We start from the raw sequence: 14,538 nt of genomic DNA on the forward strand, positions 1-14,538 counted from the left end.
TGTGCCTGCAGTGTCTGGAAAACAGGCATTATGTTTGCAGCACTGGCACGAAGTCAGCGAGTGAGAGACAGAGTCTTTGAGGAAACCCTGGTTCAGAGAACAAACTGGCAGTGCCCACAAGTCGAGATCGGAAGATGCGTCCCTAGGTAGTCAAACAGTTGCCGGATGACTCCGCGAGTCAACATGGGGACTGACACTGCCCAAAGGACCTTCCAGACTCTATAAATCTACAGCGAGAGCAGGAATAGCAAGAGAACGACTGATGTAACAGGAATCTACTAGCAGATTCCCCTACGAAAATAGAACTTCCTGAAAAAGTTAGATTTTTGAATGGCAGTGACCTGTAAATTAGTCATTTATCTCTTTCCCCAGTTGGAAGATTATTGATTTATTGTCAATGTTATGCACTCCATACACAGAGCAATATGTATAACGTTGTTTCTCTTTACAGCGTACATTCTCCGATTGGTGCTATCTCAGAAAGCCTTCTTCCACTAAAATCTTAAAATCCTGCATGAAAAATGAACCATAACATAGTTTCTTGCCTCAGAGTCACCCTCTTCTTACCTTCCATCCTCTGCAAACCTTCTATTTCTCAGTACAGCTTCCTCTCAGTCTCATGCCTGCCTGCCTGCCTGACTCAACCTGTCTTATTGTAATTCTGTAATTGGCTGATACCTCATTTCACAGATCTCAACCTCTCATCTTTAAAATCCTATACTACCACTAACCTTGTGTTCTGGAGTAGCATGCTATGCACCTTAAAGCGCTGCAATGCATCATCAGGGGTAGAAAGCGCTACATAAATCCAATTACAATAAAGATATTTTTCATATTTAAAACGTTTTATCAATGTGTAACTGGGATAAGTTTCAAGTACTGTAATATTTATTTTGCATTTTTATGGATAGTTATGTTTTTTGTAAGCTGGTGTACTACTTCTACTATTGCCACTACTATTGGTTGTAGTAGTAGCAATAATAATAATAATACAATTAATTTGAAGAAATCATTACCTTTGGCAAAGATACAGGCTCTGGGTTCCACTATCTTCCAGCCGAGGCAGATCACAGTTAGATCCCAAACTCCAGAAGCAGTTTACCCTTTTAATGGTGGTTTCTCGTGGCTTATTCGTTTTTTTCTCCATTTTAAATAACAAAACTGAAGTGTCTCATTCAGTTGTACAGAATGCTAACCGTGTTATAAAATAAATTGTTGTGTGTACTGTTAAACAATGAAGTCTTCGTAAAGATGGATGTGATTTGGTCAAACCTTAATACAGATGTCACCCTCCTAGTCGCTGCATTTCATATCACTGCAGTTTCGTAATCCTCTTTCAAGGATTTCCTAAAAGGGGTGAGTTGCAATACTTAATCTATGAGCCAATAATGGTTCTCACTACAGTGGTTTGATGATAATTGTTAGAAAAGGTGGCCTAAAATACTTGAGGTGACAGCTGGAAATAGACACAATTGCACTGACTTGTTTATTCATTGCTACGCTAGAGTCAACTATTACTCCAAGGCTCATAAATCCATCAGATAGATTCTAATGTTCAATAGGAGACTTAAAAAAACTATTTTTTTCTATTCAGACGTATTATTCACATGTGTTTTGAGTTATACTGACAACCATCTCCACTTTTGACCAGGATCGCTATCACAGACAGATCCTTAACAAAATAACTCAATGTGTGTTAACAACATCTTTAAAGATAACTCCACTATTAAAACCAAGAACATTAAAATGTAGATTTTGAATAGTTCTTTAATTAAAAAATGTAGATAGATTGATGTTTAATCGTCGTGAAATATATCAATATGCCTTCATTGATTGTCTTAACAGGAACAGTTTTATATTTAGTGATCTAAGTGGAAGCAGTAGCAAAACAGATGGATTCCGTCATAACTATAGGGTTTGGAATGGGATAGTCATGTACACATACACATTGAGACCATTCATTGATCCCCCTTATTGTAATATGTCTGACATTAAGGGATTATATTTGGATGGTGTCACATTAATACAACGTCTGTGAAATTTGTATTCTATTTGGAATTTAGAAGCGTGATGACTTTGCAAGGTGCACACAATTTGTGACATTCTGTCTAAATAGCCCCAGTAAGAAAAACAGAGTATATCAATTTTAATTACATATTATTAAGAGTGAAAGATGAATCTGCTTATGTACAAATAATTAAATAAGGGTGGCATTTATCAGCGTACGCTCTGGTGATATTTGCAGTACGTGGACATTTACGATTTCTGCAAAGGAGACGTGCTGTTTTTGATAATTGCCATACGAGCGTGGCTATATTTGAAATGAAAGACCAGTGAGTGGTGATTATGTTTTATAACCTATATAAAAGTGAGCGTTTACATGTTGCTTGATATAGGACAACACTTATTTTGTGATTCGTTTGCAATTCCAGCCTAGGTGAAGTGAGAAAGTTTGAAGGACGTGTTGGCTGGTGATTTAAAATATGGTATGTTCCAAATCTAGAAGAGAAGTTATTACTATAGCGTATATAATAAATAAGTATTAAACAGTGCCTCCTTTTCGTGAATTCTGTGAATAACTATCCGATTTAGTGTGGACTTAAAAGAGATTCATTTTTTACTTCTGAATTGGTTTCTGAGGTTAGGACCTGGATCTCTGCAGCCCGAGAACCATGCAGCTACAGAGTGTCACAATTGTATTACCCTGCCCTGTCAAAGGAGCGAGGCAGGATCCCCGAGAAGAAGTCAGGTGCCTGGACTCTGCTGCCCAGGTTGTGGAAGTTGTTCCCTCACCTGCGGCTTTCAGGACACAAGCTATGAGCTTCAGTGGTGCACACACATGTAAGGAATCAGCAGATGCTCCGTCCTGATTCAGCCGCGGCCGGTGCATGTAAGAGCGGTGGGCGGTAGGGCCGGGTTGGGGGGGGGAGGGTATTCAACATATGAACACGAGAGAAAATGAAATAAATAATTCATTTCCACTCGTCATTGTCTGTCGAAATCCCCCCCCCAACCCAGCCCCACTGTCCCGCCGCTCTTATCTGCATTATCCGCACAGGCCACGGCTGTCCAGATTCCAAGCCACGGTGGAAGGGGGGAGTCGCTAGACTCCCCTACTTGGCTTCCTCGCCAGCTCAGCCAGGTTTGATTAGACTGCACAGATGCTTTTGGCCCATCTAACACAGCTAGGACAGAGCTTGCATATAGTAACTTTTCAATACCTCTTCCCTCAAGTGTGTGCTAAGCTTTTTCATAAGTCACAGGACTGACACACAAAACATGCAATTGGTGTCTTACTGAGCATGCCACAGTGAAGACAGACTGTTTCTCAATGTTGTATGTTCGAGTTTTTAAAGTTCAGTTTGAGTTCTTTTGTATCAGGCCACAAATAAAAGAGCAAAGAGCCTGGTATACCTTCAGACACTCTTGTAACACTTTATTGATCTACACTTTTCACTGTTCACAGTGTTGCATCGTGCCTGTGTGATCTTTACATTCCCAGTGCTTCTTCCAAAGCCAAGCCATGAGGTTCAGCAAAGCTACCAAAAAGGAAAACTAAGTCATAGCTTAGAGTGTTTGAGTCATTGTTGTTTTTCAAACAGATGATTTTGATTCTAAATTCTTTAGAACAGCCAACTAGAGGAAAGCAAATCTCTAGTTTCCCTTCCTCTTCTATTCTGCCCTGAGCTTCCTAGCATGGTGGCTTGAATGAACACAGACTGAGGTACAATGAGAGGGATTTGACAATCAGGGTGTTGTAACACCACTGATCCGGTGGTTCAGATAGTACTAGGAGGACCAGTACCAAAGATGGGATGAACTGTACAGAGGAAAGAATTCTAGGTCAGTAACATTTTTTATATGTGACAATCTCCTTGTTACTCTTCTCTGTTACATTGTCTGTAACATCTAATCTTGTTACATTACCTAAGGTGCCTAAACTCCTTGTTACTGTTTTTTGTTACATTTTCTGTAGCGCCTAAACTACTTGTTACTGTTCCTTGTTACATTTTCTGTAGCTCCTAACCTCTTTGTTTCTGTTCTTTGTAACATTTTCTGTAGCACCTAAACTACTTGTTACTGTTCCTTGTTACATTTTCTGTAGCGCCTAAACTACTTGTTACTGTTCCTTGTTACATTTTCTGTAGCTCCTAACCTCTTTGTTTCTGTTCTTTGTAACATTTTCTGTAGCACCTAAACTACTTGTTACTGTTCTATGTTACATTTTCTGTAGCTCCTAACCTCTTTGTTTCTGTTCTTTGTAACGTTTTCTGTAGGGCCTAAACTACTTGTTACTGTTCTTCATTACATTTTCTGTAGCTCCTAACCTCTTTGTTTCTGTTCTTTGTAACGTTTTCCGTAGGGCCTAAACTACTTGTTACTGTTCTTCGTTACATTTTCTGTAGCTCCTAACCTCTTTGTTTCTGTTCTTTGTAACGTTTTCTGTAGGGCCTAAACTACTTGTTACTGTTCTTCGTTACATTTTCTGTAGCGCCTAACCTCTTTGTTACTGTTCTTTGTAACATTTTCTGTAGCGCCTAACCTCTTTGTTACTGTTCTTTGTTGCATTGTCTGTGGTGCCTATTTCCTCGGCTCCCTGTACTTGTTACCGCGATGGTGGCACCGGGTCTCACTGATCCTTTTCTTTCTTATATCGACTGCGCTGTTTGTTCTCAGTGCTCCTCTTCTTTGGTACATTTACTAAAGTGCATGGCGCCTCTGCTCTCTTCTTTCAATAGTCACTCTCTCGCTATTATGAGTTAAGAACTTTACTCCAATTAAAGTATTCTACCGAGCTTGTGCTGTTGAGTGAGCTCCTTTGAATGTCCAACTATCACTCTTCGTGGCCACTAGTGTGACCAAAAAATGGCTGTGAACCGCTATTACCTCACACTGAGAAGACACGTGTATGGAGGGGAAGTGTTAGTTGGCCTAAACGTTGGTGTTGGGTGATTACTAACTGCTCCAATCATGCAACATGGTAATTGTAGTATGGTAGAAGCTTGTGAGTGAAAATGCTTGGAGAAGTTCTAAGCACACATAACAGTGCACAAGGAGAGTGGAGTGAGGTTGTACTGTGAGTGCAGGGCTACGGAGGTAGTCTACATTTATATGTAAGTGAGATCTTTAAGGGTCGTGGATGAACTTCAATTATGGTGCCGCAAGCACTGTGCACCGGTAGAGGGAGAAGTAACTGGACTTACGATAAGAGGTTGTGAATAGGCTGGTTGTGACAGTGCAGCTTTGTAGGGGAAGGGCTGTGCATATTAGAAGTCCCTGTGCATGAAGGCAAGATATGCACTCAGATGGTGGCGATGTGGGCAAGAAACATGACTGACGATAGGACAAGAGTACTGAGATACCAGCTGTATGAAAAGAAGTCTAAATTCTTGTCTAGGAAGTGCAATGAAGAAGGCCAGAAAATAATAAGCTTCATAGTCGGGGGGGGGGGCAGCTGCCATGTCCCATATCCACCAAGAGGTGTCAGCAATCCGTTACTGGTTTTGTAGGTTAGTGAGAGATCAGTGACTGGCAGATGTTCACGTCCAAATCATATAAACTGCAAATCCATACAGTTCATTAGTAGGTGCTCCCTACTCAAACAACAGTGCGTCATCCATCGCTTACCAAAGGTCTCACTGACTAACATGTCCTATGCGTAGTGGTGGACTTTCCACACCGGAGTAGTTTTCAAAATAGTGGGACTTCCAGTTAGTTTGGGGGGCAGTGTGCATCTGGGCACAGCTTTAACACTCTTACGTGTGATCTTTTATGTTAAAAAAAGGAGGGGACCATCTTACTTAGCTGCTCTTCTTGTGACAGGGAAGCCAATGGCTATGATTTGATGGGCATACAAATAAATTCTTATGCAGTAATTTATTGATGCCTTAAGCCCCACCTTTCCCTTTGTTCAAGAAAAAAATAATGGTTTTATATTTTAGAATTAGTAAGGGAGTCCAATCTGAGCTGAGTTACACTAATATCTGAAACGAGGGACACCCCAGCCTGTGGTGTACATCTTCAGTCACTTTAGAAAGTTAATTTATGATAAACCGCTTAACCAAAATGTGCAGGGCAAAGCCACTGATTACCATTTCATTCCATACTCAATCAATACAACCAAAGTGGTTTTTATTATCTAGTAGTAATTCTGTTCTGTACCAGTGCTTTTACTGAATTAGTAACAAGAGTTATTACAATTATGGAATTCCCTACCTACCGAGCTAAGAGCCACTGAGAATAATTTGGAGTTCAGGAGAGTGGTTAATATTTTGGCTAATACCAACCTGATCCATCTGAGAATCTGTATGATCTTTTTCACAAAGCCAAGTGGACATACAAATTCTGGCCTTGCTGTCTACGGGCAGATGTCATGCACTACGCACTACTGATCAAGACAGAAAAAGATCAACCTACTCCCCATACAAAATCCCCTTCCTCAGATGAAAGGAGAACCCGCTCAGTAAGGGCTTTACAGGTTTCCATCTAAGCTTTTGTTGCTGGGTAAGCATTTGTCAACATAATGTTACCTATCCAAATACGTAGATAGCATGCTATCTGTATGAATAGGTGCTTAAGCACCCCGTTTGGGGGTACTATGGTGGTAGTACGTTTTATGAAAATTCTACAGTGCAGTTTGCGGACCCTCAAGCAAATAATCCTAAAAGCATGCATGACAAAGTGACTTTGATTTAAAACTAATGACTGAATCTCTCGCCTTCCTTTCTATTGAACAGTCCTCCAATGATCACATCTAACTCCTATTAATTTAATCTATCACAGATAAATTGGAGTAAATGCATGGCATGGTTTCTTTAACTAACCCCCAACAACCAACGATAACCAATACTAACCCATAACCACAGGATTATCCACTAACCTTGGGCCCTGCAGTAGTGTGCTCCCCACTGTAACGCCCGTCAAGGCCACATCAGGGGTATTAATAGCTAGATACATGCAATTACAGTACAACACAAAATAATACAATAAGCATAGCCATTTAAGCACCAGGAAACATCTTCATTGTGGATGCTGACTTAGGGCCTGATTTAGAGTATGACGGATCAGATACTCTCTCACAAATATGATGGACAGCCCATCCACCATATTACAAGTGCTATAAAATATAATAAACTTGTATTATGGCAGATAGGATATCCATCACATTTGTGATGGAGTATCCTATCCACCAAACTCTAAATCAGGCCCTTTGTCTTGATTCTGATGAGGCAATAGGCATAGAGGAAGTCCTCATGTACAACTTAGTTCCATTTCATTTGAAATTAATTCATTCTATCTCTGAATGTCTATTAAGACATTCAAAAAGCCATAGTTGGTACCTGTAGCATGTTTGGGTGGGGTTGATGGGGCAACGTGGGTAGAAGTATGGTTCTCTCCATTTGTGATGGGTGAAGGAAACTATGTTAAAAGGATTCTCTGTTCACTCTAGGGACCTGCAACATTATGAGGTACTTTCAAGTGAAGAGGGGGAATGCTAAAAGCTACTGCATTAGGATGTTTATTTAGTGCTGCTTTTACCAAGAAAGAGAAAAGCAATAATGGCACTATTTGGAGTTACTAAGTGTTCTCCAACATTCTGCATTTAGAAGATGAATGAACTCTGTTTTAGTAGCCTGCAAACCAAACGTAGAATTATGGTCTTTTTGTCCCATGTCTGCAAACTATTAGTTGATTGACATGTGTAGATACATTTAATTTGCTAATGTTAATGAAATTTACAGTTTATAAACACTGACATGTATAAGATTTAGGTGTATATAAACAAGTACTTTGGTTTATGCCACATTATGTTTATTCATTTGGTAACTAGAAGTAATTTTCATAGTGTCATTGTGTTACTGAGATATCACCCAGTGGCAACACTATTTCTGGGTACGTGTACAGAGTGAAATGTATTGTACTATTCACTTCCAGATGCAAATGAGTGAGTGAATGGCATTTACTGTTTAGTTTGATGTGAGTACGGGTTGTTTTTTGACAGTGGATGTTCCCTTGTACTGTGAAGTGCACTGTGGAGTGCCATTGAGTGTACTGAAGTTGATCCTGCTTTGATAACACAGTGAAACCTGTGAGGAATGTGTCACGAAGCTTGGCTACTGTGACGTGCTTTGTGTATGTGTGGCAACAAATGTGGTAGTTTAACATTGGTATAAGGGTTTTATTTTGTTGTGATGTGGGGGTGAGGGGGTTCGTGTGTTCTTTGTTTCTACAATGTTTGACTTCCTGACGACACATAAACAGTGTATTGTCAATGTTACTGTCAATACAAAAAAATCCAATCTATGTGTGTGTGTGTGTGTGTGACCAGCACACATGTTACTTAAATCTTTTTATTGATTTATTGGCGAAATAAATTCAACAAACAAACTCATTTCAACAATCCTGCCTTTGTCAATGTTGGCAGGCGCCGTTCTCATGGCGACATTTAAACACATGATTGTGTCATCATTTATAAAACGGATAAACAAACTTTTGCATTACTGTGGGAGCCATCTTTGAACATATTATGAGACATAGTTCATACTCTACTTAATAAAGCAATTCATTTATATTACTTATTAAACATATATTGTTTCTAATTAAATAATAAAGTGAATTGATTTTAAGCAATCCTATGTACAGTATTTACAATATTTACACATACAGCTTACTATATATATATATATATATATATATATATATATATATATATATATATATATGCATAGTCGCCACATGGAGCACATTTGACTATTCTCATTAGCACCACTGAAAGAGATCATTATCAACATCCAGACCTTTTAACTCAATATTGCCCTGGATGGGCTTATATGCATCTGCTATTTTCTCATTGATAATAATACATACGTGCTGAAGACCCAAATGGAAATCTTGCTACCATGTCTCATATTGACCACGCTGTATAGTGTATCTCAATCTTGCCCTGAATGGGCATGTGTTTGCTCCATAGGATGTTGTACCCTCTTGCGTCCCTTCAATAGGTCCTTTACTGGCCCAGATAATGCCTGCAGATCTATCAGGTCCCTAGGTGAACAGCAAGTTCCTCCCCACTTTTCAATCCACCTGGAAATTTGCCCTGAAGGTTTATAATGAATCTTGACTCTAGCCTCTTCTCCCTGTCCCCTCCTCTGTCGTCTCTGGGAACGTGGTCGAGACAATAGTACTGCAGGAGCTTTCTATCACTTCTGTGATGGCTCGCCAAATGCAGAGCAACCGGATAGTTTGTGTCATTGCTGGCAATGGCACTTTGGTGTTCTAGGATCCTCATCTTCACCTGATTAATTGTGTTCCTCATGTTTCGGAGGTTGCACGGACAGATCAAGCAATTTACCACAAATGTGGTACTGCATTTGGTGATTTTCCTTGCTGTTTTCATCCTAGGCACCTCATATGAGGTGACCCTCTTGCTAGTAGCACATGCCCTACATTTACCACAGGGACAGGAGCCATGTAGGTCCACCAGACCCTGTTGTTGCTTGACTGCCCCCAAGTGACTCTCCACTAGGTGATCTATTATGGACCTAGACCTCCTGAATGTTAGGCCTGGTCTCTCTGGCAGGTCTCCCCCATTGCATCTGATTTAACAATGCACCAGTTCCTATTCATGATTGCCCTGGCATCACTTGCTACATTGGACTATCTCATGATCATCCTAAAATTGTTAGTCTCCACATTCAATTTTCGTTTGCCTTCACTCTGTATGAGTTCAGTCCTGTTCATACTCTTTGCCTTGAGTTGTGCTGCCTGTAAAGTTTTCTGTGGGTAACGCCTCACTTTATAGCGACCCAGACTCTGATCTACTGCTTTTGAGTAATCTTCTGGCCTTGAGCTGTTTCTCTTGATCCTTAGGAGTTCCCCATAGGGCATACTCTGGATCAGATTGTGTGGGTGACTACTGGTCCCATTTAGGACTGAATTGCCCGCTGTCTCCATCCTATATAGGGCTGTGTGTAGTTTGTTCTCACTCACAAAAACTTTCAAGTCTAGGAAGGTTACTTGTGTGGTGCTCAAATCTCCTGCAAACTTGATGTTCAAATTATTCTCATTAAGACTGGAGACATATTGTTTTGCAGATTCCATTGACCCTCTCCAAATTATGAAGAGGTCGTCAATGTACCTCCTCTAACACACAATATTCTCTACCCACATATCCACCGTATCGGCCCAGGCCACCTGCTTCTCCCACCAGCCAACGAACAAGTTTCCATAACTGGGGGCGAAGCAGGTGCCCATTGCCGCACCCTGTATTTGTCTGTATCTTTGTCCTGGAAAAGGAACATGTTATTATGTAAAAAGGAGTAAATATTTTCTTCTAACATTTTGCTATGTTCCAAGAACTTTAGGGGCCTACCCCTTAAGAAAAATCTTACTGCTTCCAGACCATTGGTGTGTCTTTTACTGGTGTACAGACTCAACACATCAAGACTCACCATCACAAAATCAGGTTCCTATTCAATCCCTTATATCTGCCTTAAAGTGTGTTACTATCTCAAAAATGTGTGATCTGAGTGGGTGTGTGACTGTCTGAATCAGTGTGTGAGTGGATATGTGAGTGGCTGTATGGGTGTGAGTACATGCATGAGTGACTGTATGGGTGAATGCGTGGATTTCTGACTAGGTCTGTAGGTGTGTGAGTGGTTGTGTCAGTGGTTGCATGAGTGAGTGGGTGGGTGGGTATCTCAGTGGTTGCATGGATGTGTGAGTGGCTGTATGGGTGTGTGAGTGGGTACATGGGTATATAAGTATGTGAGTAGCTGTGTGTGGGTGTATGAGTGACTGTTGGTGAGTGAGTGGGTGTGTAAGTGGCTGTATGGGTGAATGGCTGTGTGAGTGACTGTATGGGTGAGTGAGTGGGCATCTGAATGGCTAAATGAGTGAGTGACTGGGTGTATAAATGGCTGTATGGGTGAGTGAGTGGCGGCTGTACATGTGAGTGGTTAAGTGAGTTGTGTGTGAGTGGTTGTATTGGAAAGTGAGAGTCTGTGTGGATGACTGTATGGGTGAGGGAACAGATATGCGAGTGATTGTATAGATGTGTGAATGGGTATGTAAGTGGTTGGGTGGGTGTGTAAGTGAGTGAGTGGGCATTCTTGTATGGGTAAATGAGTGGCTGTATTTAGAGGCTGTAAGGTTGTGTGAGTGGCTGTATAGGTGAATAAGTCTGTGTGTGAATAGCTGTATGGGTGAGTGTATAGCTGTGTGAGTGATTGTGTGGGTGAATGACTGGTTGTATGAGTTGGAGTTTTGGAAAATGAATGTTTGAGTGAGTGGCTGTATGAGTGAGTGGGTGTGTGAATGGATCTCTGGAAGAGAGAGTGGGTGTGTGAGTATGGGTATGGGAGTGGCTGTGTGAGTGGGTGTCTGAGTGAGCATACAAGACACTGTATGGAGGTATGAGTGGGTGTTTGAATGGTTCTGTGGATGATGTCTTAAGTGATGTCACTGACCATGACATGAGTGATGTAATATGAGCGGCTGTATGTAGTGCATTGGGGACATAATTATAGTTAGTTCAAGTAACTATAAATGCTGAATTTCAAAGGTTTTGCTCAAGTGAAATCTGAGCCTAATTATAACATCTCTGTAACCTTTGTTTTTTTTCAGGGAATTTCTATGTTGTTTTGAAAATATATTTCCTTACTATAAGGACCATGTAACCTTTGTTTTTGTAAGTGAATTTCTATGTTTTTTTAACTACTAAGCACGTTTGCAAAGTGGTGGAGAAAGGGTAGGGGGCCTGCGACCAGCTCTCAGCAATCATGTTGTGTGGAACTTACGGTTGGTAAAAGGAGGACTTCTTTGCCCTCAAGGACTCTCAGCATCCAAAGGGACTTCATCCCCCAACAAGTAGTATGCCAGGAGGCACATTTGCAGAGTGGTAGAGAAACAGGCAGGGCCTCCAACGTTCTCTCAGCAATCACGCTGTGTGGGACTTATTTGAGGTCAGGATGGGTTGTTGCCCCCCCCCCCCAAGGACCCTCAGCATCAGCATCCAAGAGGACTTCATCCCCAATCAGTAGTGCATCAGAAGGCGTGTTTGCAGAGTGGTGGAGAAAAGGGGTGGGGCGTCGGATGAGCTAACATAAATCTTTTTGTGTGGGACCTACTAGAGGTATCAGAAGGGGTTGTTGGCCCCCAGGACCCTCAGCATCCCAGGGGACGTTATCCTCCAACCAGTCGTGTGCCAAGAGGTGTGTTTGCAGAGTGGTGGAGAAAGGGGGTGGGCCTTGGATGACCTCTCAGCAATCCCACTGTGTGGGACTTACTTAAGGTAACAGGAATAGTTGTTGGCTCCCAAGGACCATCACCTACCCAGGTGACTTCACCCCCCAACAAGATGTGCCAATTACCCAACAAGATGTGACTGCAAGGTCTAATTGGCTGACCTCCTCTCCAGACCCACAAAGGCATAAAAGGCTCCCACCATTTTGAAGCTGCACCTGGACCCAGCCTGAGGGAGTCCTTAACTACCAAGAGGTGTCCCACCATCCCTGGACCCTTGGTTGTGCTGCTACAGGTACCCAGATGGGACATTTCCAAAACAGAGGACTTAGACAAAATTTGGCCAAAAAGTGCTCTGAGAACTAGGAGAAGGGCAGTACCAACCTGCTTGCCCATCCGCCCGAGGTTCACCGCCGGCCAGATTGACTTTGCGGCTTCTACCACTACATTCTTATCCGCAGCATCAAATCAGTTTCATCGGTCCTTCACTAAAGGGGTATCTGACCTTGTGGATTTATCTTCGGTTACAACCCTCTGCCTTGTCCGGCTGGAGATTTTCTACTTCGATTCGGATACTAAGTCCTCCAAGGCCATCCGATGACAATGCTTCCTCCTCGGATACTCCTGCAGCCTTGCCTCGCTGAACTTCTATCTCCTCAAACATTATTATTCAAGAATTTTTCAAAGTCCGTAGGTGTGCGCTGACTGGGCTCCATCCACTTCTTGTATCCAAAGAGTGCTGCATTGCAGTCAACCATAACTTTCGACTTTGACCCGGTCTTGTGCGACTAGGTGTCCGTGGTTGGCGTTTTGAACTTTTAGTTGCTAGTTTTTAGTAAAAACGTTTAAAATTCATAACTCCGGTTCTACTCATGGAATTTGTCATTTTGCTGTCGAATAATGTATTAAAATGTACTTAATTTTTCCAAATTGCTTTGGGAGTTTTCTTGTGTTGTGTTTTCACTTTATTACTGTTTATGTGCTGCATACATTCTTTACACATTGCCTCTAAGTTTAGCCTGACTGTCTTTTGTGCCAAGCTACCCAGACTAAGCACAGGTTAAATTAGTGACTTTTTGTAGTTCACCATGCACTGGGGTTGTGGCTGTTGCTTGAGCAGGGCTCACACCCCAGTATATATATATTTCTTGTTGACTGTCTTGGATTTATATATATTTATATTGGCGATGGAGCTACAATGCTGGTGTTTGAGGGTGCACGTTGGCACAAGTGCAAGGTGAGTTATGAAGAACTCCAAAAAGCTTTATGTGGGCAGTCAGCAGGAGTGGGGAGCTTCCACCCGAACAATAGTTTGTTCTCTGTCACTCGTAACAAGCAGAGTGCATGGAGTTACTTGTTGCAAAATAGGGATGTTTGGCTTTTAGCCGGAGTAGGGTACCTGCTCTTACTTTGTCATGTAGTTTGCATCAAGCTGGGCTATGGAGTCACTGGTACCAGCAGTTTTTTGCCTCAAGGCAAGTACGTCTTATTTGGTTGCATGAGTGAGGAAGCCACAGCTGCACTTCCTATGTAGTGGGTAGGGACTAGTTTTCGAGTTAGCATTGTATTTGTAGTGATGCTGTCAGTCTGGACTGTGCAGGTGTCTGACAAAAGCAGTACAGATATTTGTGCAAACTATTGCATCAAGGAACTGCCGCGCCCACTGTGAATATGCTCAAAGCTTACCATATGGATTCCTGACACACCTCACTCAGTAAGCATTCTAAATCAAACACAAAATGATGCTAAAGTAGATTTTGCTCAGCACGAAGCGGAAGACTGCACCACAGGACGTATACACCAAGGGCAGGGTGGGATAAAAGAGGGCAAGTGCTCAGAATAGAAACACCTGCCAGGAAGGAGTCTCTTGCTGCGGGGATCCGAGGGGAGTGTGTTAGATGGAAAGCAGCGCCAGCCGAGCAGCAAGAAATTCTGATTCACACCTACCTGCTGTCTCCCATCTTCTCCTGCGAGACTGTCAACTTCTCCGCTGATATCCTGGCACTTGGCTTTTTGCCGGCTTTCTAGAGTAGGAGGGAAAGGGAAAACAGACGTAAATATACACTGACTATATACACGCGTATGACTATCAAGGCAGGCTGACAACAACGGCTTTTAATTTCAAGTGTATTTTACTTCAATTTGTAGCTCGTGCTTTCGACTTGATTCCCGAGTCCACGAGCGCCTCGCAGAAGGCTCTATATGCGACACATTGGAGGGGGCAATTATCTCGAATCTTCTACAGCGGAAGACATGACAGCGCGTGTATGTGTACACGGCGAGGCAGAGAACCGC

General features: G+C 42.0%; 1 protein-coding gene across 1 annotated transcript in view; it reads right to left on the reverse strand.

Moving 5' to 3' along the window:
* Window positions 1–14,538, reverse strand: part of MORN1 (MORN repeat containing 1) — a 1,183,152-nt gene that overhangs the window by 390,050 nt on the left and 778,564 nt on the right. Inside the window, exon 12 of the mRNA XM_078640924.1 lies at window positions 14,191–14,267. Within this exon, the coding sequence (XP_078497050.1) occupies window positions 14,191–14,267 (77 nt within the window). The remainder of the gene's footprint in view (window positions 1–14,190; window positions 14,268–14,538) is intronic.

The sequence above is a fragment of the Lissotriton helveticus genome, chromosome 5_1 (genome assembly GCF_964261635.1).
Source record: "Lissotriton helveticus chromosome 5_1, aLisHel1.1, whole genome shotgun sequence".
Classification (NCBI taxonomy): Eukaryota; Metazoa; Chordata; class Amphibia; order Caudata; family Salamandridae; genus Lissotriton; species Lissotriton helveticus.